The following is a 22,376-nucleotide window of genomic DNA, read 5'->3' as shown; positions in this document are numbered from 1 at the left end:
AGGCTGCCCAAACCTACCGCTTTCATTACATAAGAAATAAGATGAAAGATGAAAAAATCTTTTTTTAATAATTCCAGTGGCATCTTTAAGATCAACTAAACATAAGCTTTCAAGATGTGAGCTTTCGTGTGTAATACACACTTCGCCAGATACTCTGAATCAGAGGTCGCTTTCGTTACAGTTTGAAAAGCCTAACACTGTTCAGGAAGGCAGTTACTGTGCCTACCACAGGAGATGCTCACATGGCTGCGATTTAAATATTGTGACTCGCACAGCTTGCAAATTCATCATGTCCAAAGATAACACGCTTGTACGGCACAGCAAATTTAAGAAAGCGGGTTTTACCCCCCTTCATCACTGAGTATTTATTATATATAACAAATACCTGAAAAAGAAAAAAGAAAACTATATTGTGTGATATAAATAGTTTATTTACATTACAGAAAAAACATCAAGACAATGTATACTATTTCAAATATATCCATACATAATCAAATATAGCTGTAGTACATGTTTTTTTTTCATTGGTGTAGATTACCACAAATGCAAGGCAACATGTGTAGATCTTTTTGTCTATAATACTGTATTATTATTTTTTTTGAAAGTCCAACCTCTCTGCAGTTTACTTTTTGCCATTGTGGAAACATGCTCTCGTTTAAATTAACCTGGTTGATGCTCTTGTTGTGTTGTCTGAACTGTAGTGCCCTGTGTTTTGCTTCTGCCTGTGAATTCTGTTGCTCCTGGGACATTTCCTGCAAGCGAGAGGGGGAAGGGGGTGGGGAGAAAGAGAAAGAGCATGAAATTTGCTTTGCTAAACGACAGTGGAGGTAACGTAAGGATTGCAGGCCACGGAAGGGCAACTGCCAACAACGGCTGTCGGTACAACTCATCATTCCTTGGCTGCACAGCTCCAGAGCTTTGTAAAACAAAAAGAGTCAGAGGCCTCATCCTGCACTCTTTCAGAGCCTGTCCGGGTGTCTGAAATAGCCAAAATCATTTCCCGTAGGACACTGCCTGCCTGCAACGAGGGTTATATTAATGCACTGGTTTAAATATCCACCACAAGCTGTGACGGATTGGCCCTAGGGTGGAGGAGGTATGACATCCCAGCACAGAAAGAGTTAAGCCACCTTCGTCTTGACAGACAGCTCATCCTTTGGGGGGGGGCAGGGCGATCCCCGGTTTAAAAGGAGGGAACTGGCCGTTTTGGCAGTTGAGAAGAGGGAGTGAGTGAGTGGTGACTGGAAAGAGAGGGGTGTGGGGCCAGGATAGTGGTGGTTAGGCTAGGGTAGGATGAAGATTAGTTGGTTATACTGAAAGAGTTTATCTTCTAGATGTAACTAAGCTGATGAACTATTGAAATACGTGAAACATGTTGTTCTGAAATAAATAAAGACTTGTTTTTGTGGAGCCAAGAGAAAAGAGGCATTTATTTGGTCCAGCGATATATGGATGCTCATGAGGAGGGGAACTCAGGGAAAAGACAAAACTGACCTGAAGGGCGATAGTTTGTGTCTTGGAGTTTCACTCAGGAGGGGCAAAAGGGCAGAAACCTCGGTAAGGCTACACAGTTACTAAAAGGGTTTAGCTAACTGACGCAGTGGGGGGAATCTAATGAGAGAGAGCCCCAGAACTGATAGAGCTGAGAGGTATTCTCAACCCAGGAGCCCAGAGCAAAATACATATATATATATAACAGGCTACGACAGCTGGACAAGAGAACCCCGTTACTAAGTTATCCCTAGTTATAATAAAAGGGGATTATCCACACAGACGGACCTCAAGGACTGAGGTGGGGGTGGATAGAAAAAATGACCCTGAAAACCTCAGAAATAATACACTTAGTAACCGAGGGGTAGTTGGCAGGGAGGTTTGTCGCACAAGCAATGCGGCTATGAGACCTTTGGAAAAGGAATGCCCACGCATTCATCGGGGACATTTTAATATTTCTCCCAAACATCACCCCAGCTAGGAACGCTACAAATAAAAGAAACAATCATTGCTTTTTCCTTCATTGGCTAACTATTGCATTTCGGGAAGCACAAAGGCAACTGAGATATAACTGTCAACTCTGCAAATGGATTCTCCCTGTCTTCTCTGTGCTGGTTCGAAACCTGGATTATTCCCTTATGGGGATACAAGCATATCAAGACAATGTACGTTTGGTGTGTACGTATTTACATTAAAAAAACCAACCAACCAGGAACACTTCCTTGTGCAACAGGAAGCGCTTTCCATTCATTCAATGGCATCGTTGGATTTGTGTATGACTAGTGAGCCATGTTTTTTTTCTGGGGGGATGCCGGGGTACGCATACCCCTAAATATTTTGCAAATCTTTGTACTTTTGTCCATTTACTGTATTTATTTTTCCCGATTTTAAATATAAAATGGTGGTTTTCTTGAGTCAAAATGAGAGTACTCCTAAACATTTTATTTTTTAGAAAAGAAGCACTGCTAGGATTCATTGACTTACAGAAAAACAACAACAGCTTCCTAAATTTACCCTGGTTAACATATGTATCCACATACCCTCCAACATGCCACAGAGGGGACTTGTGTGACAGCACTGCCCCCCTCCAAAATGGCCGTCTTTTGGAACCAGGATGGCTTCTGTAATTTCGGCATGTTCCACTTACAGCAGGACAGTTGAGGGGCATGTATCTAGTTGTAGCCTTTTTCTTTTTAATTAAGAATCTTGAATGCCTGCCTGTCATCCAAGGTGGTTCTTAAAGGTAAAGGTAAAGGTAAAGGGACCCCTGACCATTAGGTTCAGTCGTGGATGAATCTGGGGTTGTGCGCTCATCTCTCTTTACTGACCGAGGGAGCTGGCGTACAGCTTCCGGGTCATGTGGCCAGCATGACTAAGCCGCTTCTGGCGAAACCAGAGCAGCGCACGGAAACGCCGTTTACCTTCCCGCCAGATTAGTACCTATTTATCTACTTGCACTTTGACGTGCTTTCGAACTGCTAGGTTGGGAGGAGCAGGGACCGTGCAATGGGAGCTCACCCCGTTGTGGGGATTCGAACCTCCGACCTTCTGATCAGCAAGCCCTAGGCTCTGTGGTTTAACCCACAGTGTCACCTGTGTCCCACAGGGGGGTTCTTAAGGTTGTGTAATTCCCTCCCCTCCCCAAACCACACCAAGAAAGTTAAGAACGTAGGAAGTTGCCTTATACTGAGGCCCCATTTAAAGCATTATGATACCACTTCAAACAGTCATGGCTTCTCCCAAATAATCCTGGGAACTGCAGTTTGTTAAGGATGCAGAGAATTTTCAGGAGGCCCCATTTCCCAGAGTTTCCTGAATAGAGTGACTGATTGTGAAACACTCCGGCAATTGTAGCTGTGTGAGAGGTGCCTTTGGGCACCAGGTCGGTGAACCTTGTTGTACACTAACTGCCAACAGCTCTCTAGAATCTTAGGCAAAGGACATTTCTAGCTTTCCTGAAGATGTCAGGATTGAACCTAGGTGCTCCTCCTGCATGCCGGGCAGATGGTATGCTGCTGAGCCACACCGTCCTCTCTTTGTTTTACTAATTTTAGTTTCCTTCCCGTTGGTTCAATATTGGTATGCTGCTTTCCCATTTAAAAGACCACACAGTTTCTTGCAGTAATAAAATGAGTAAAATGAGATAAAAAATTATGAAAACATAACCAAAAAGGCAAAACAAGCAAGCAAAACTAAAAAACAACAACCCCAAAATCTCCCTGAAGTAATAATAATAAACAGAAGCTGTAGCAATAATACGTCAAAGACTAAAGCAGCAATCAATAAGTGTTATAAAACAGCAGTAAAGGGGAAAAAATCAGCCAAACCAGTAATAACTATAGCAATAATTAAAACAGTGAAACAGCGTAAGCAACTTTTGTAAACCATTAAACACCTTGGTGCAGAGGGGAAATTATCTGCTTTCTGAGACAAAACATTATCAAAGTGCATTACGTTCACATTATACAGTGGTCCCTCGACTTACAAATTTAATCCGTTCCGAAAGCACATTCGTAGGTCGAAAAGTTCGTAAGTCCAAAAAGCGATTCCCCCATAGGAATGCATTGAAGCAGTTTTAAAAAGAAAAATTCGTAAGTCGAGGAAACCGCATCTAAAATTCGTAAGTCGAATAAACCACATCTAAAATGCCAACGGATTTCCATTCGGATGTCGAAAAATTCGTTGGCGTGCGGCCACTTTTTTCATTCGTAAGTTGAAAAATTCGGATGTCGAGTATTTCGTAAGTCGAGGGACCACTGTAAAATATTTACATTATAAATCCTTCCTTATTTTTTTATTGTGGACTTCCTGCTGGACCCAGGGATGAACAGTTTATCACAGGCGCTAGGATCCAGAAGAGCCGGATATTGGATAGCACCAAGATCATCTATGGAGCCTATTATGGGCAATACTGTGTTCCCTTTCTATACCCCCCAATTACCTGGGCTCTGCAATGTGCTGAGTTCTGAAATTTGAATATTTATGGCGCTGCTGCCTAAACAGCATGGGCATTCACATTCCATATCGTAGAAAAATAGCATTTCACTTAATGACTACTATTTCTTCGAGAAAGTCCTGGGCACTTGCAAGTTGCATCTATGCATGTTTACAAAGAAATAAATCTCACTTCGTTCAGTGGGGTTTAGAGTGCCATCCTGTGACTTGGGTCACTGAGAATGGCTGTGTCCTTGACGTTTCTGTTGCACTTTAAAGGCTTGGAGCAGGGAGGTGGCAGAAATCTGGTCCAGAGAGCTCTATCCATTTCCAGAATTAAAACAAGGGGCTAATTTGTAAACGGCTCCATGATCACTGCAGATGGTGACAGCAGTCACGAAATTAAAAGACGCCTGCTTCTTGGGAGGAAAGCAATGACAAACCTAGACAGCATCTTAAAAAGCAGAGACATCACCTTGCCAACAAAGGTCCATATAGTTAAAACTATGGTTTTCCCAGTAGTGATGTATGGAAGTGAGAGCTGGACCATAAAGAAGACTGATCACTGAAGAATTGATGCTGCTGTTGTTGTTTGTTGAATAGGACATCCCTATTTTCATCGGAGACATGTTGTGTCTGCATATTTATTCATTTCTGTTTTCTTGCATTTGTATTCTGCCTTTCTTCCATTATGGAACCTGAGGTGACCAGGCCCAGACCTGCTTAGCTTCAGTAAGGTGGTGGCATCATGTGCCTTCAAACCATCTCTCTCTGTCTCTCTGTCTCTCTCTCTCTCTCTCTCTCTCTCTCTCTCTCTCTCTCTCTCTCTCTCTCTCTGTGTGTCTTTAACAAATAAATGACTGGAGCACCACAATATATTTGTTACTGCATGTAATTCTCACCAAGTTACTGCATGTAATTCTCACCAAGTTTTGCAAAGCTTAAAGAAAAAGGAAATGAAGAGCTTATGCAGATGAAAAAGTTCAAGGGCACCAGCTTTTGGGTATCCTTTTATCTACCACACAGTCTAAATGAAATCCACTGGAAAGGCAGGGTCCATGTAAAACCACACCTTTTTCTCTGAACACAAACCGTTAACTTGCTTTATAGCCCGAAGTTAACAAACCTGGAGCCACTCAGAAGATTGCTTGAACAACATGATGTGGTGCCATTTTTCTGTTGAGCAGTTACTTTCCCATCTCCGTCCTTTTTATGTACACTGTATTTTTGGCTGTTTGAATTATCTCCATGTTCCCTGAAACCCACTTTAATATAATACATTGCCTTCTTGCAGGAGAAGATCTACTCTTGAGGGTAGAGTTGATGAACTCAACTAGGTCGGCAAGCATCTCCAAGCTTCTGCAGACATTTTTCTATTATGCCTTTAGGCTGGGAAAGGATATATGAATTATTTTCTACCTCCTTCCGGCCTGAATGTCACACTTGTCCTCTGAGCGTAGCGAGAGGAGGATGCTTAGATATATTGGCGCTTTTTTACTTTCTATAGGAGTGTGATGCCTGCTTCTTTTTAAAATTCTCATCTTTTTGGGAAGGGGATTTATTTTTAAGGCGTCTGATTTATTGAAGTAGCTGCAGGACACCTGAAGCAGTTTCACCTTCTCACGTCTGAGGAAAAAGCCCAGGCAAGTTGTGAAGCTGGAGAAAACTCTGAAACTTACCCATCACATGGTAAAAAATGGACATTGGTATCTATGAATGGCTGAAACTCACAACTGCCTTACAGAGACTGCCCATTGCTCTATCTCCAAGGTCTCAGTTGTTGGAGATCTTTTTAAGTTGGAGGCTAGACCTGAGTGCTTACTTACAGGTGAAACTCGAAAAATTAGAATATGGTGGAAAGGTTCATTTCTTTCAGTAATTGAACTTAAAAGGTGAAACTAATATATGAGAGAGACTCATGACATGCAAAGCGAGATATGTCAAGCCTTTATTTGTTATAATTGTGATGACTATGGCGTACAGCTGATGAGAACCCCCAAATTCACAATTTCAACTTTGGGGTTTTCATCAGCTGTACTCCATAATCATCACAATTATAACAAACAAAGGCTTGACATATCTCGCTTTGCATGTCATGAGTCTATCTCATACATTAAACTCCAGTAGCTAATGAAAACAATTGCTTACATAAATGGACTTTTCCACGATATTCTAATTTTTCGAGTTTCACCTGTGTAAGACGGGCTGTGCAAACAGCACATCTCCTTTTAAATTCCAAAGTCAAGCACACTTGGCATTCAAATCCATACCAGCATTTGCTAGGAACTCTAAGCATTATAATCACCCGTCTCTTCCAGAAGAAGTAAAGAGTGACTCCTGTGAATGCAAACACTGATAATCCCCGAGCCATTAAACAAACAGCTTGGTTTTTTTTAAATTTTCTACCATTGGGGAAACTGCTTTCCATACCTGTCTGTCTGCCACACAAACCCCATGTGTTGTAAAAGATGCTAATGGATCTTCTAGGGGGCAGATATGGAGTGCTTGTCTGGCTCGTGGGCTTCACCATTGGCCCACAGGGACCAAGAGATCACCCTAGCGCATGCCTAACCCTATCATGATGACACATTACTGAGAAAGATGGGTGGTGTTAGACAAGTTTCCTTTCAGGGAAGCTTATCTGCCATTACAGATCTTCAGACCGTCTGGGTGTCTCTATTTTCCAGGGACAGTCCCGGATTTACAAAAGCTGTCCTGGTTTCTGATTTGATCCCAGGAAGTCCCGCTTTTCCTTAGGAAATGTTGGAGGGTATGGAGTTATGTGACCCCGGTGCCAAGGAGATAAGTGACTATACAACCTTCAGAAGACATCAGAAGATATCTGAAGGCAGCCCTGTGTAGGGAAGTTTTTTTATGTTTAATGTTTTATTATGTTTTTCTGTGTGTTGGAAGCTGATTTTCATCAGCAAAATGTTGGAGGGTATGGAGTTATCCGACCCCTGAGCCATGTGAAGGCAGCCCTGTACAGGGAAGTTTTTTAAAAAAATGTTTAAAGTTTTCTATGCTTGTATATATATCAGAAGCCACCCAGGGTGGCTGGGGAAACCCAGTCAGAAGGGTGGGGTATAAATAAAAATATTATTATTAGTAGTAGAGTGCGCAAAATATGGTCTGAAGCTCAAAATAAAAAAAAACTAAGATCATGGCCACTGGTCCCATCACCTCCTGGCAAATAGAAGGGGAAGAAATGGAGGCAGTGAGAAATTTCACTTTCTTGGGTTCCATGATCACTGCAGATGGTGACAGCAGCCACGAAATTATGTTTTTCCAGTAGTGATGTATGGAAGTGAGAGCCGGACCATAAAGAAGGCTGATCGCCGAAGAATTGATGCTTTTGAATTATGGTGCTGGAGGAGACTCTTAAGAGTCCCATGGACTGCAAGAAGATCAAACCTATCCATTCTGATAGTGAGCCCTGAGTGCTCACTGGAAGGACAGATCCTGAAGCTGAGGCTCCAATAAATTTAGCCATTTCTGCATATTCCATAAGTTTTTTTATCCATTCTTCCTTTACTGGGACTTCTGCTTTTTCCATTTTGGGGCAAGTAACATTCTTGCCGCTTTAGTTGCATACATGAATAAGTTTTTCTCATTACATTTCCAACACTTATTTGATTTAGATTTATACATTTTTGATCTTGGTAAGAGCACCTTGGCATCATTACTAACCTTGTAATGCAGAGGACTACAACACAGATGACAGCAATCTGGATTGTTCCAATCACTGCTGCTATTAAGACGTACTGAAATCGTACAGGGCCAGGAACCACATATAAAACGCTGTAGTCCTTTTTTTCACAGTGTTCTCCAGTGTAGCCTGCGTCACACCTAGAATGGAAAAAAGACACGTTGACCCCTTCCCTTGCGGTAGTCACAGCTGCGTTGCATGAGACACAAACCAGGCATTGCCAGAGAGATGTTGTGTCACAATTGCGCAAGAACGATGCGCGGCAGCTTGAGATGTAAGAAAGCAGCCATCTCCATTCCAACCCGTCCTTCGTCACAATCAGCACTGTTTCCATTCCTCGGCAATTCGATTCCCACCAAATACTGCTTTATTCATTTGGCTGCCTACTTCTTATTGTAATCTATGCAAGTATGTACGTACCTTACAAAGGGTTGCGAATTTAACGTAATTAATGACACAATTACTTTCACGCCATTCACTTCAGTGCAAAGGAAACAGAATTGAAATGGGGAGGGGGATACATAGATTACTTATCATTTGTGGACCAAAAAGAATAAGACTTGGAATACTGGATTGATGTCTGTTTTGTACATGGGATGAATAAATGATCACTGACAATTACTTTTTTCATTGGAATTCACTGACACTCCTAGCTGCAGCTACTTTGTATATCTTACAAGATAACCAAGGATCTCTCTTTATGCCTCAGTTACTTTGGGGGTATAAGAGGGTTGGAGGTGTTGCTGTTATGGTTCTTTGGTACTTTTATGATGATTGTCAATATACCAAAACCTAAATTCGAATGTGTGCCACTCTGGATATTTGTGGGAAATGCCTCCTTGAAGAAGCTTAATTTGTTCTAGACAACTGCTCTCGTTTTGAAGTTGATGTATTTGATTTATGTATGTATTCTGTTTATGCGTTGCTTCCCATAAAACGTCCCAAAATGATTTAACAATAAAAATATCAGCAATCAGACACACACACACACAGAGAGACAATTTCAAGTCCAATACAGATACAGACTGAAATAAAGGTCTCCACTTAAAAAGCTAGTTGGGAAAAGGTATTTTTATTTCTTTAATAAGCAAATGAAATGTTTGTTTGTTCATTATTCCCTGCCAACCATTCAAATTTTCAGGACCGCTTACAATCATTCTAAACGTAAAAAAACAAGATGAAAACGCACGTAGCGATGGCTGTGTGCAATCTCCAATGACAGAGGCTGGATGCCTCTGAGTAAAAAGAAAAGGTAAAGGATGCCAGGATGGTTAAGTCCAGTCAAAGGTGACTATAGGGTTGTGGCGCTCATCTCGCTTTGAGGCCGAGGGAGCCGGCATTTGTCTGCAGACAGCTTTCTGGGTCATGTGGCCAGCGTGACTAAACCGCTTCTGGCACAAGGGACACTGTGACAAGTGCCAGAGCACACGGAAGCGCCGTTTACCTTCCCGCTGGAACAGTAGCTATTTATCTATTTGCACTGCTATGCTTTCGAAATGCTAGGTTGGCAGGAGCTGGGACAGAGCAATGGGAGCTCACTCCATCACGGGGATTCGAACCACCGACCTTCTGATCGGCAAGCCTAGGGGGGCGCTGCCCATTGCGAGCATCCCGGGGGGGCGGCAATGTCACCCCCCCCTCAGGGATGACACCTGGGGTGGACCGTACCCGCCGCATCCCCCTTCCTCTGCCAGTGGTTGTTGTAGCTCTCAAGTTCTGTCCACTGCTGGGTTTCTTGGGACAGTAGCTATTCGCTGAGTGTGAGGAATCAACGGATAATTAGGGTTGTTGAGCTTTTTTTGGGGGGTGCAAAGTTTTGAATTTTTTTGGGGGGAGGGGCAAGGTTGTTGAACTCCCCCCCCCTTATTTTGGGGCCCAAGTTGAGCTATTTTTATGGAAATTCACCCAAAAAAAATCAAGACTTCCAACACAGTTTGCCATACGCCCGGGTTTTCCTGGACATTTTAAACAAATTTTGGAAATTCCAAACATATGGCAGCCCTAGGATAATGCCTGCCAAGCAAGCCTGTGCTCTTAGGAGCCTTTTAAGGGATGCACCAACATACGTTGCAGAAATGTATTTCTAAACAGCTTAATGGTGCTGCATAATTTAAGGCTGTTCTACTACATACATTAGGTGCCTCGTTACATAATTTAGATCCAGAGTGGATGGGGTCTTGGCAATTATTATTTTCCTTGCTGTATCAAGATAGCGTGTGTTAGCAAGTGTACCTGTTCAGTTTATCATTAGCTGCTCAGTTTGGGGGAAAGTGTTACCTGCAAGATGGTTCCAGCATATTAGCAGAGTGTTCACATTTTCCATGCATGCAGAAGCCGTTATAATGTTCTGGACAAGGAATGTAGATTCCCCTGGCGCTTTCTTCTAGTTTGTTGGCATTCTCTGTAAAGACAGATGAAAAAGAAAGCCAACCTGTAACTCTGTAGCGTGGTGAAGAAACAACAACAAAAGCCATATTAGCTCTGCTGCACTGCATAACAGATTGAGGTTGAATCCTGACAAGACAGAAGTACTGTTTTGGGGGGACAGGGGGCGGGTGTGCGTGGAGGACTCCCTAGTCCTGTATGGGGTAACTGTGCTCCTGAAGGACCAGGGGCACAGCCTGGGAGTCATTTTGGACTCACAGCTGTCCATGGAGGTGCAGGTCAATTCTGTGTCCAGGGCAGCTGTCTACCAGCTCCATCTGGTACTCTGGCTGAGACACCACCTGCCCGCAGACTGTCTTGCCAGAATGGTGCATGCTATATTTCCTGCTTGGACTACTGCAACACGCTCTATGTGGGGCTACCTTTGAAGGTGACCCGGAAACTACAACAAATCCAGAATGCGGCAGCTAGACTGGTGACTGGGAGTGACCACCAAGACTATATAACACTGGTCCTGAAAGACCTACATTGGCTCCCAGTATGTTTCCGAGCACAATTCAAAGTGTTGGTGCTGACCTTTAAAGCCCTAAACGGCCTTGGCCCAGTGTACCTGAAGGAGCATCTCCACCACCATCGTTCAGCCCGGACACTGAGGTCCAGAGCCGAGGGCCTTCTGGCGGCTCCCTCACTGAGAGAAGTGAAGTTACAGGGAACCAGGCAGAGGGCCTTCTCGGTAGTGGCGCCCGTCCTGTGGAATGCCCTCCCATCAGATGTCCAAGAAATAAACAACTATCTGACTTTTAGAAGACATCTGAAGGCAGCCCCGTTTAGGGAAGTTTTTAATGTTTGATGTTTTATTGTGTTTTTAATATTCTGTTGGGGGCTGTCCTGAGAGGCTGGGGAAACTCAACCAGATGATGATGATGATGATGATGATGGTGATGATGATGATGATGGTGATGATAAAAGAACAAATACCTGAGACTCTCATTTAAGTGCAAGAGGATATACTGCAATAAGTTAGCACTTTAACAAAGGTGTGTAGGTTTAAATAAATGTTTCATGAGAATGAAGTAACATGCATGAGGAGGGTTGCAAACTTGTACAGTATCTCTAATTCCTGGGAATGAGCCTGTCAAAGTAATCCCCTTTTACAACCCATTGATTTGGGGAGAGAGTCAAGCATATTCAGAGCTCACTCCCACTGGAATTAAGGAAAGATATCAATAGGAAACATTGTTAGCTGCTTTATGTCAGTTTGAATTCTTTGTCAATTTATCCCAATTTTGCCTGCTCTGGAAGGCAGCAGTTCTCCACAATTTCATTCTCGTTCTACCTGGAGATATCAGGGAGCAAATCTGGGACCTTCTATCACTGAGCTAAGACCCTTCCTCAAATATACAACTGTACTGCAACAGTCCGAGGCATGCAAAGGCAGGTTTGCCTTTACGATCTAAGCTGCTAAGGCAATATGAGATCATAAGTCAAAAGAGGATTCATTCTTTATTCAGGCATATGCATTAAGCAATACTGAGTGTGAACGCAACAGAAAATATTTACTGTTCTCTGGCTGCAATATTTAGATTGATGTAATGTGTTTAAATTCCAAGAGACATCTGCAGCGTCCTTACTAATTTTGCAAAAACGTATAGAATCGACAATTATGCTTGATAAACATATTTCGAAACCTCTCTTCTGGGATAAAAATGCTTAGATAGGGCAGATTTCCCCCTACCCAATGTAGACTCGTCGATCAGCTCATTTGTATTCTGTTACATGTACAGGGTGAGTCTTTTAAAAGAGGCCCCGTGGAATATGTGTACTCTGTATCCACGGGGCCTTTTTTAAAGGACTCACCCTGTACATGAAACTATATTATTCTGTTATGCCTTTTCTATGGTATAAATGGTGAGCATGTGGCCCTCCAGATATTTCTGGACTACACCTTTCATTATTACTGAACATTAGGTTAAAAGGTAAAGGACCCCTGGGCAGTTAAGTCCAGTCAAAGGTGACTCTGGGGTTGCGGCGCTCATCTCGCTTTCAGGCCAAGGGGGCCAGTGTTTGTCCACAGAGAGCTTTCTGGGTCATGTGGCCAGCATGACTAAACCACTTCTGGCGCAACGGAAACATGGTACCTATTTATCTACTTGCACTGGTGTGCTTTTGAACTCCTAGGTTGACAGGAGCTGGGACAGAGCAATGGGACCTCACTCCGTTGCGGGGATTCGAACCACCGACCTTCCGATCAGCAAGCCCAAGAAGCTCAGTGGTTTAGACTGAGCATTGGTGCACGTTGGCTGGGACTGATGAGCGTTGCAGTTCAACAATAATTAGAGGGTCACAGGGTCCCCATCTCTGAATTAGAGGCACAACGCAGTGTTCTTAGGAGGTTACTTCACTGATAATGGCTTTCTCCTCCCCACTCCCCACTCTATAAAATCCAACACACCACAGGGCACAAAGTAAAGCTGTAAAAAAGGGAAGGTGTGTAGCATTAAATATATACAAGCAAGACCACGATATTTTGATGTCTGAGGCAAAGGACAAGATCTGTCCTGCGAAATTCACATGCAGAAGCCGACAAAGACTAGCAGTTGAATCTCATTTCAACACTGAACTGCAAGCAAAGCTTAGCTTTGTCTTCCACCAAAGGGGAACAGCCAACACCATCAACAGTTGCCACCCGAGGCAGTTGCCTCACTCTGCCTAATAGTAAGGCCGGCCCTAAGTGACAGGAAGTATATTCTAACCTTCTATAAGTAGTAGTAGTAGTAGTAGTAATAATAATAATAATAATAATAATAATAATAATAATAATAATTTGCCCAGAAACGCTGGATGGTTTCCAACACATATAAAAACATAATAACATGCCAAACATTAAAAACTTCCCGATAGAGGGCTACTTTCAGATGTCTTCTAAAAGTTGTGTAGTACACTCTACTATGGATATCTGACAGGTTCAGAAATAAAACAGCCCACGTTTTTACTAATGCTTTTTATGATGGTGTATCTTATAATCTGTACAGGACAGAACACAATGGGTTTTAGAAATGAACCATCTCCGGTCCCTTTTACTGATTAGAGCCTCTTCCACAGCAATTAACTACCGAGCCCTAAGATTTCCCTTTCTTTATCTTATCAAGTGAAAAGCTAGAGTCTGATTGAAAGCCTCATTTCGAAGTGTGATCGGCAATTTTCACTTGTCCCTGGAGCCAGAAGATGATCCTGAACACGATGAAAGCTCAAGTTCACGCAGTGTTAGTAAATTCTGGAGAAATTATGAGATATGGGGAAACTCTGATAAACTTTGGCCTCAGTCCAGATATAATTGCATGCAGCTAGGCACCAGCTCCTGATATTGTCCTGTATCTAATGTAAGGTATATTGTCTTGCACTCTGATAAGGTGATACCATGGCCTGTATCTAAGTTATACTCAGAGTAGAACCATTGAAGCTAATGGGCTTAAGTTAGTCATGTCTAATAATTCCAACAGGGCTCCTCTGACTAATATTGAATATAATAACTCTACATATTTTAATAAATTTCCATCTAGCTGCAGATCCACATCCACGTCCCTAAAAAGCTTTAGGGAAACTTTTAATGTTTAATAGATTATTGTATTTTAACATTCTTTTGGAAGCCACCCAGAGTGGCTGGGGAAACCCAGCCAGATGGGCGGGGTATTAATGTTGTTGTTGTTGTTGTTGTTGTTGTTGTTGTTGTTGTTGTTGTTGTTGTTGTTGTTATCTGTTCTACAGAATGACAGTGAATAGTAGCATTCCATGCTGATCCACTGTATATTTGTAGATACCTGAATCTGTCCCTTTCTACATAGGCATGGCATCATCAGTGTGGCTATGTGTGTGCAGGGTAGGTGCTACATCTATGCAGGATACCTAACAAACAGACAAGCCAAATGTTCAAAGGTTTTAGTTTTAACCACAAAGCCAAAGCTTTTACTGCAAGGCTCTGTTTGGCTCAAGAGATTGACCCAAGTTTGAATGAAGCCCTCCGATCTGCTTCATGTAATTTTGAGGGCGGGGGGGGGGGAAACCATGATTGAATGTGAATTAATACATTGCATTTGGTAGGTAGCAGAATACGGAGCCTGATTGTTGTTCCTCCATTCCATGGCTAGAGTGAATGGTGGACTGGATGCGGGTGAATAAACTGAAGCTCAGTCAAAATATGTTCATGGTGGGAGCTGGTATTTCTCATGTTCTGAACGGGGTCACACTCTCCCTCCCACAAAGGAGCTGAGATGCAGTTTGGGCATGCTTTGGAGGCCTGGATGTGATTCCAGGAATCACAGGGAGCAGCTATGGCCTGGAGTACATTTCATCAGGTCGCACCTAGAGAATGATGCCGAGGCACCATGACAGATGCCTTGGTCATCACCAGGCTACTCCGCTGTCACTCATTCTATGCCTCTGAAGACTGCTCGGGAACTTCTATTAGTTCAAAATGCAACAACCCCACTTATTAATGGGTCAATAATATGCCGAGAAAACTGTAGTGCCTCCCAAAACTGGGGCACAATTAAAGGTTGATTTAAAATAGTAAAACATTGGTCCATAATATTTCAATATATGCCTCCTCCCACAAGTCTGCACGTACACTACAATCACTGGGTGGAACCCCGTTCCAGTCCTCCATTTAATTTAATTTTGTTTTATTTTACATGATTTATTTCTTGACCTTTGTCACAAGACCTCAGGGTGCTTCAGAACAATTGAAAACATGTAAACCAGTCAGAAAGTTAGAAACACAATACATGGTTCAATTTAAAAAAATCCTTTCTCCATTATTGCTGTACAGGTCATTCCCCCTTAGGATATTCAAAGAGTTGAAGGAAGAGGAAGGTGTTAAGTATAGTAATTTAATTCACTGAAATGGTAAATGCTTCTTTGCATTGTGCATGAAATTGATTGGTTGGCCACTGAATTCTAGAGTGTTCTCTAGTAGTTCTCGTGTGATTGGCTAACGTTGGTCATATGGGATGTATCTAGTGAAGGAGAGACTCCATTTTATGTGAAGCAAGATGAGTGTGTTTGGAATCCACTGTGAACACTGCTAAGTTGAATAGAGTGTTGGGGTGCTTCTTCTGTGCTAGAGAGAAAGAGAGCAAAGCTGCTGGAGAAGATAAAAGTGGAAATCTCTCACAGGAGCTGCAAGACATAGCCTAACTGAGATACAGAAGGCTGAGCTCTGGAAAGAGAGGGAAATACAGTTGTTTGAAAGTTAGAAGAAGAGACTGTAATTCCATACTTGGGGAAGCATGTGTTTGTAAATAATATGTTTTAATTCACCAATAACTATAAGTTTCTGCAAGTAAAGTTTTTGGATGTTAAAGTCTGGACACGGGTTTAATTTCCAAAGAAAGGTGTCTGTCGCATATATGATTTGAGCTTCCTAGCTGCATTTTCACTACTCTTACTTCAACAGAATGTAGTCAGCTGCTGCCAAAAGATGGACAGTATTGGCTCTAGCTGTACTCTAGGGGGAAGCATATTACAAAATTGAGGTGCCATTGCGGAGAAGGCCCTGTGGTGTCACAGACCCTTGAACATCAGTATGGAATGCGCTTGCCAGAAGGGCCTTTCCAGTGGATCTCAAAGCATAGGGAAATCTGTGTATCAGGAGAGGCACTCCTTTAGGTAATGAGCCCAAAGGCATTCAAACAATAAAAGGTAAAGGTAAAGGGACCCCTGACCATTAGGTCCAGTCGTGTCCGACTCTGGGGTTGCGGCGCTCATCTCGTGTTACTGGCCAAGGGAGCCGGCATACAGCTTCCGGGTCATGTGGCCAGCATGACTAAGCCGCTTCTAGAGAACCAGAGCAGCGCACGGAAATGTCGTTTTTCTTCCCGCTGGAGTGGTACCTATTTATCTACTTGCACTTTGACGTGCTTTCGAATTGCTAGGTGGGCAGGAGCAGGACCGAGCAACGGGAGCTCACCCCGTTGTGGGGATTCGAACCACCGACCTTCTGATCAGCAAGCCCTAGGCTCTGTGGTTTAACCCACAGCGCCACCCACATCAAACAATTCAAACAATACCTCCCACTAAATAATCTTAGGAACTGTGTTTGGGTATGTGCAGAAGCCTAAAGACAGTAATTTCTAAAAGGATAATGTCCAATCCATTTGATTCAAAAATACAATTTCAAGGAGAACCCTTTAAAAAAAAGTTGTTAGGCTGCTATTCCAAAGTTTGAACATGTACGATTTGCAGGCAGAGCATTCCTAAGATCATCAAAATGCATTTCAGCCTAAAAGAGAGCGACAACCCACCACACATACTTAAACTTCACTTTTTCGCTCTTGTTCAGAGCCACTGGCATTTGAGGAGAGCTAAATATATATATTGTAGCACTCCTCTCCTGACAGAGGCTTCCAGCATAATTTGAAAATCTGGTATTATATATGTATTTCCTCACTGAAGATTTTGAGAGTACCTCAGTTACAGTTCTGCTGATAACAATCCCTGGGACTGTGGGATATTGTAGATGTGAGGTGTTTTATTTTAGTTAAAGTTGGTTCCAAGTTATGTAGCCCTCAAGCTAAAGTGGTTAAAAGACACACATGAGTAAAAGATAAGGCTATGAAAAGATCATACGGACAATTCTATATCCAGCCGCTCTTTGGGTTGCCTGGCCTAGTATTGATTATGCTAAAGAATAATCCCCCATGTCATTAGGGAAAAACCTCAAGGTTGCTCATAATTAGGGGAAGACCCACTTTCTCATTTTTCCAGTCTTCAGTTCAGTTCCCCACATTTCCACACCAGCTTGCATTTCGGGGTTTTTTTTAAGTCCTAAACAGCATTTTAGTGCAAATTTCTCCTAATATACACATTTGCATGCAAACTTGCCTAATATATGCATTTTTACAAAGCAATTGTATTTAAAGTAAGGTACTTTTGTATGGTATTTTCATTAACTCATGCATCTTTATGCACACCAAATGCATTTTGTACACATTGCTTGGTTTGAGAACTGCATTGCAAAATTCGGAGAAGTGTAATTTTCAAAGGATGGCTGTGTTCTTTGGTTCTCTTACAGTTTTTGAAAATTCCAAATTAGGTAGTTTCCCCTTTAAATGCGAGCTGAATCAGATTTCTCTTTCATTCCCACTTAGAGATGAAGTTTTTTTGTCACCCCCCCCCCAATTGCAATTTTTGGGAACATTGCCCAGAATTGTTGACCTTTTTTTTTTAGTGAGGGATGGTAATGAAACAGATACGCCCACCGACCATCGTCAGGAAAATCCACCCACTGATTGCGCAAATACACCCGGCATGCAGCACTGTCAGACATGGGGGGGCAAGCACTGCTGGGGTCTGTGAACGCTGCCCGCTGCCCGCCGGCGGGTGACGAGCTGATTGTCAGGCGTATTTGTGCAATCAGTGTGTGGACTTTCACAATGACGATCGCGCAGATCAGGAAAATCCACCCGTCGGGGGTACAAGCACCGCCACGCCGATCCATCGGGGGGGGGGGATTTTGTCACCACCCCTAGGCATGACACCTAGGGCAGACCACACCCCCGCGCCCATTCACAACATATAAAATAATGTAAAACAGTATCAGTTGAACAGAAGACCCTAAAACATGCTCAAAGCATTATGAGCACCAGAGTCCATAGCAGATGAAAATTACATTACAACTGTAGCAAAATGTAGGAGAAGGAGATGCTAGAATGTGGAGCTGGTGAAATGGACCACACCACTTCAGCAGGACTGGCCAAAGACATTTTGGCATCTGTGGCAGACCCCAAAATGACGTTCCTCTCCCTGCCAGCGAAGAAGGGGTGAAGGAAGAGCTGCTTCAGGAACAAATGGGTAAGAAAAATTGTCATCGGGATCTGCTGCCCCACTGGAACATGCCGCCTGAGGCAATTGCCTCACCTTGCCTCATGGGTGGGTTGGTCCTGCACTTCAGACTGTGGATGGGGGATATGCTCCTTTGTGGTTGAAAACTTCCTTGAAACAGAAGACCAACACATAGCAGGAGAGGCTACAGTTTGCTTTTCCCGTTTTCAATTTGCAGAGAGGTGTCTTTGTTCTGTTTTGATCCTGACAGAGTGTTGCGGTAATTCCTCCCCATAGGATGAAGTGGTGTAGCCCAGTCTTCCACCTCATTCTGCAGCATGTGTAGAAGATACAGTCTAATTTTCACCTTTCATGTTGAACACATACTCTAGTCACTCTTCCTCCTTCTTCTCAAGGGCAACTGGGACTGTCAAAGCTGTCAATGTTGGCTATCTGAGTGAGAGCTAACCACACACAGGACTGCAGCACAATTTTATTGTTTCAACCAAAGGCCACGACAAATCTCCCCTCCCCCACCGATGTAATTTGGTCATTCAGAAAAACACATTCCGTAGATATCCTGCATTAATCATTAGACTGAGGACTATTGCTGTAACATCTATAAAAAGCCACGCTAAAAATGAAACTGTTTGTTTTTCCGCCCTGTCACAATATTATCATTATTCATCCAGCAATGTTACAGAGTATGATTTCAACGTTAATCAAATTGTGGATTCGTTGTGCTTGACAACTCATCTCCAAAGTCCTTATTAGACAGGAAAGAATTATTTTTTGCATTTTTGAAGTAAGAGTAGTAGTTGTTGCTTTTTTTGCTTTTGTCCTTCGCTCAAACCAAATTCATATGAAACTAGCGCAGAAGCCTCAAAACCTCGCGCTAAAACATGTCTCTCTGCAAAAACAGCTTTATCTAAATTGTCTCCTTTTTTCAGCATGTTAGCTAATATCTTGGCTTTGCGTTTTGAAGCCAAAACAGCCTCTTCTCTCATCATGCTTAAGTTACTAACCCGATGAACAGGTGAGAAGGAAAATGACGATAGCAGTGCCTCTGTAATGGAGCTTGCCAGAGAGAATTTAAAACAGCTTTTGTAGGTTGGTGAGGTGCTGGGGTGCAAAAGGACCTTCTTTAGATGGGTGCCTAATGCCAGTGGTAGCTGGTACCCATGGGATTGGTTGGGTGGAAGGAGGAAGCCCAGACAGTAGGGGCAAAGGTAAAAAGGTAAAGGACCCCTGGATGGTTAAGTCCAGTCAAAGGTGACAATGGGGTTGTGGCACTCATCTCACTTTCAATCCAAGGGAGCCGGCGTTTGTCCACACACAGCTTTCCGGGTCATGTGGCCAGCATGACTAAACCGCTTCTGGCGCAACGGAACACCATGATCGAAACCAGAGCACATGGAAACGCCGCATACCTTCCCGCCGCAGAGGTACCTATTTATCTACTTGCACTTGTGGGCATGCTTTCAAACTGCTAGGTTGGCAGGAGCTGGGACGGAGCAACGGGAGCTCAACCCATCACGGGGATTCGAACCGCCGACCTTCTGATCGGCAAGCCCAAGAGGCTCAGTGGTTTAGACCACAACCAATGACAGCAAAGCCAATTACTAGGGGTGGGTAATAAATGTATTTAATAAAGAAACAGATAAAGAATAAATAGTTGTTCAACAGTGACATTAAGCGCATGTTCACACACGCAAACGCAACAGTCCATGACCCCAGCATCAAGAAGTGGCCTGCATGTGCAACACTAATCAAGCAGAGCTTTTGCACCAAATGACAATCGGGAAAATTTGCACGTTCAGCTGAGAAACACTTAATGATAAATTTTGAAGCAAGGAAATATTGCATGATGTGTTGTGCATATATATGCAAATCCATCAACCCAGATATCAGGAGGCAAGTGATGCCACTTTTGAGAGATCTCCCCTACCCCTTTACCTTCAATATTTTGCATTCGAATATTTCCCTTTCAAAATATTTATAGGAAGCTAAAGCTCGATACAGCTTTATAGTTCTTCCATTTTGCTAGGCGACAATGTATTGCTGCTCTTCTTAACTTTCATTAATGCTTGATCCAGCTAATACCATTTGTTTCATCTCTAGAAGAGACATTTTAACAGATAATGAATCAAATCCATCCTCTAGAGATTCGCCTGGCTTCAAGCCGTGTGTTGAAGTACAACCGTAGACATCACTTTCTTAATAATTAGCAACTGCTTTTTAGTGCTGCTAATAATTTCGAGATTTACAGCACAATCCAGTAGGAGCTAACCAAATTCAATGGGGATTACCAGGTAAGTGTGGATAGGACTGCACACCACAGTATTACGGTCTCTCTCGAATATTCCTCATCTTTGACTCCCCGCCCACATAGGCTGTTGTTCATAGACCTGTTCAAGTGTTCCACTGAAAGTGTGAGGGCATTAAGGATGTAATGGAAATAGGGGCACCCCCATTTGCTCTGCCTCCAATGGTCTTGCCCATTCCACCCCAACCTTCCTGTGTTGAGAAGATAGATCTGAAGGGGACTTCTAAGCTCATTTGCTTGAACATGCTGAGAAGCCTCTTCAGGACTAGGAATCAGGGTTTCCTGCAGGACACAGAAAAGTTGGGAACAGAGGGGTTGGGGTTGGCACATTCAGGGACATGAGGGGCAAGGGTGATACACACACGTCCTCACACCCTTTGCACACTTAATGCCCTCACAAGTTTGAATGCCTGAAGGGGCTCTTATTTTGCATCCTTGGTTCATTCTAAATTCGGATGGCAATATTTTCCTCAAGAGGCTTCTAATTCCAGTACAATGTGCTGTATTCAGAAATGGTCCCTTTCCAAAGAACTCACTGGTGCATGTGTGTTTGTGTGTGTTTGTGTGTGTGTGATACAATGCTTCCACCACCAATGGGCATTTGTTTATAGAAAAGTTCTGTTCTTTGAATTCTCCTTCCTCTCCTGGTCCATTTACCCCCCCCCCCCCTAACGAAAATGGCGCCTTCATTAGAAACACCCTCCTTTTCTATCTTTTAACCACTTGCAGGCATTTTAGTACACCAGAACATTATTCTGTGGATTTGTATGGGTAAGAAGCAGAAGAAGAAGAAGAGTTTGGATTTGATATCCCGCTTTATCACTACCCGAAGGAGTCTCAAAGCGGCTAACATTCTCCTTTCCCTTCCTCCCCCACAACAAACACTCTGTGAGGTGAGTGGGGCTGAGAGACTTCAGAGAAGTGTGACTAGCCCAAGGTCACCCAGCAGCTGCATGTGGAGGAGCGGAGACACGAACCCGGTTCCCCAGATTACGAGTATGCCGCTCTTAACCACTACACCACATTGGCTCTCCTTTCCTTTCCTTTCCTTTCCTTTCCTTTCCTTTCCTTTCCTTTCCTTTCCTTTCCTTTCCTTTCCTTTCCTTGTGATGTTTAAACATGTTCTTGAGAAGGTGGACAAGGTATTTCTTCTTATCAGGAAGGAGAGTGATCTGCTCTCTGCTATCCAAAAACCAAAACAAAGGAAATGGAATAGGCTACATAATGTGTTTAGTGGCCTTCAGCCAGAAGGCAATCGAAGAGCCTTTAGTGGACTGATAAAAAACTTTTTCTGTGTCAGGCCAGAACAGCTTTATATTACTTTATGACATTCATTTTATTTTATTTTATTTTAGTTTTAATATTTTATTTGTTGAATATAGGAACAACGTATAATCAAATACAAGCAATCAAATACAGTGTTCCCCTACCCCCCCCCAAACAGCCCCAACTATGTCCAGGTAATTACATTAGTATTATAATCAACAAAAAAAATTATTTCTACAGTTGCTGGTTTAAAAAATATCATTCCACACGTGTTATTGGTGGTTTAAATGCATGTTCTTTCTTTGATGCATATGTAATAAAGGAGGACCACGTTATGTAAAAGTTACGTAATTTATCACGTTGTTTTCTTTCACGTACCCTTTCTGTTAACTTTTCCATCAAAATTAATTCCCAAACATAAGCAGACCAAACTTCATATAGGTTCAT

At 42.8% G+C, this 22,376-nt stretch overlaps 1 protein-coding gene across 1 annotated transcript in view; it reads right to left on the bottom strand.

The window, feature by feature from the left end:
* Window positions 1-592: 592 nt before the first annotated feature.
* TMEFF2 (transmembrane protein with EGF like and two follistatin like domains 2) overlaps window positions 593-22,376 on the bottom strand; it is a 250,904-nt gene continuing 229,120 nt past the window's right edge. Inside the window, 3 exon segments of the mRNA XM_033168959.1 lie at window positions 593-752; window positions 8,116-8,274; window positions 10,412-10,535. Coding sequence (XP_033024850.1) covers window positions 656-752; window positions 8,116-8,274; window positions 10,412-10,535 — 380 coding nt within the window. The 3' untranslated portion in view covers window positions 593-655.

Source organism: Lacerta agilis, chromosome 1, assembly GCF_009819535.1.
Source record: "Lacerta agilis isolate rLacAgi1 chromosome 1, rLacAgi1.pri, whole genome shotgun sequence".
Taxonomy (NCBI): Eukaryota; Metazoa; Chordata; class Lepidosauria; order Squamata; family Lacertidae; genus Lacerta; species Lacerta agilis.
This window is presented reverse-complemented; position numbering and strand designations above follow the sequence as displayed.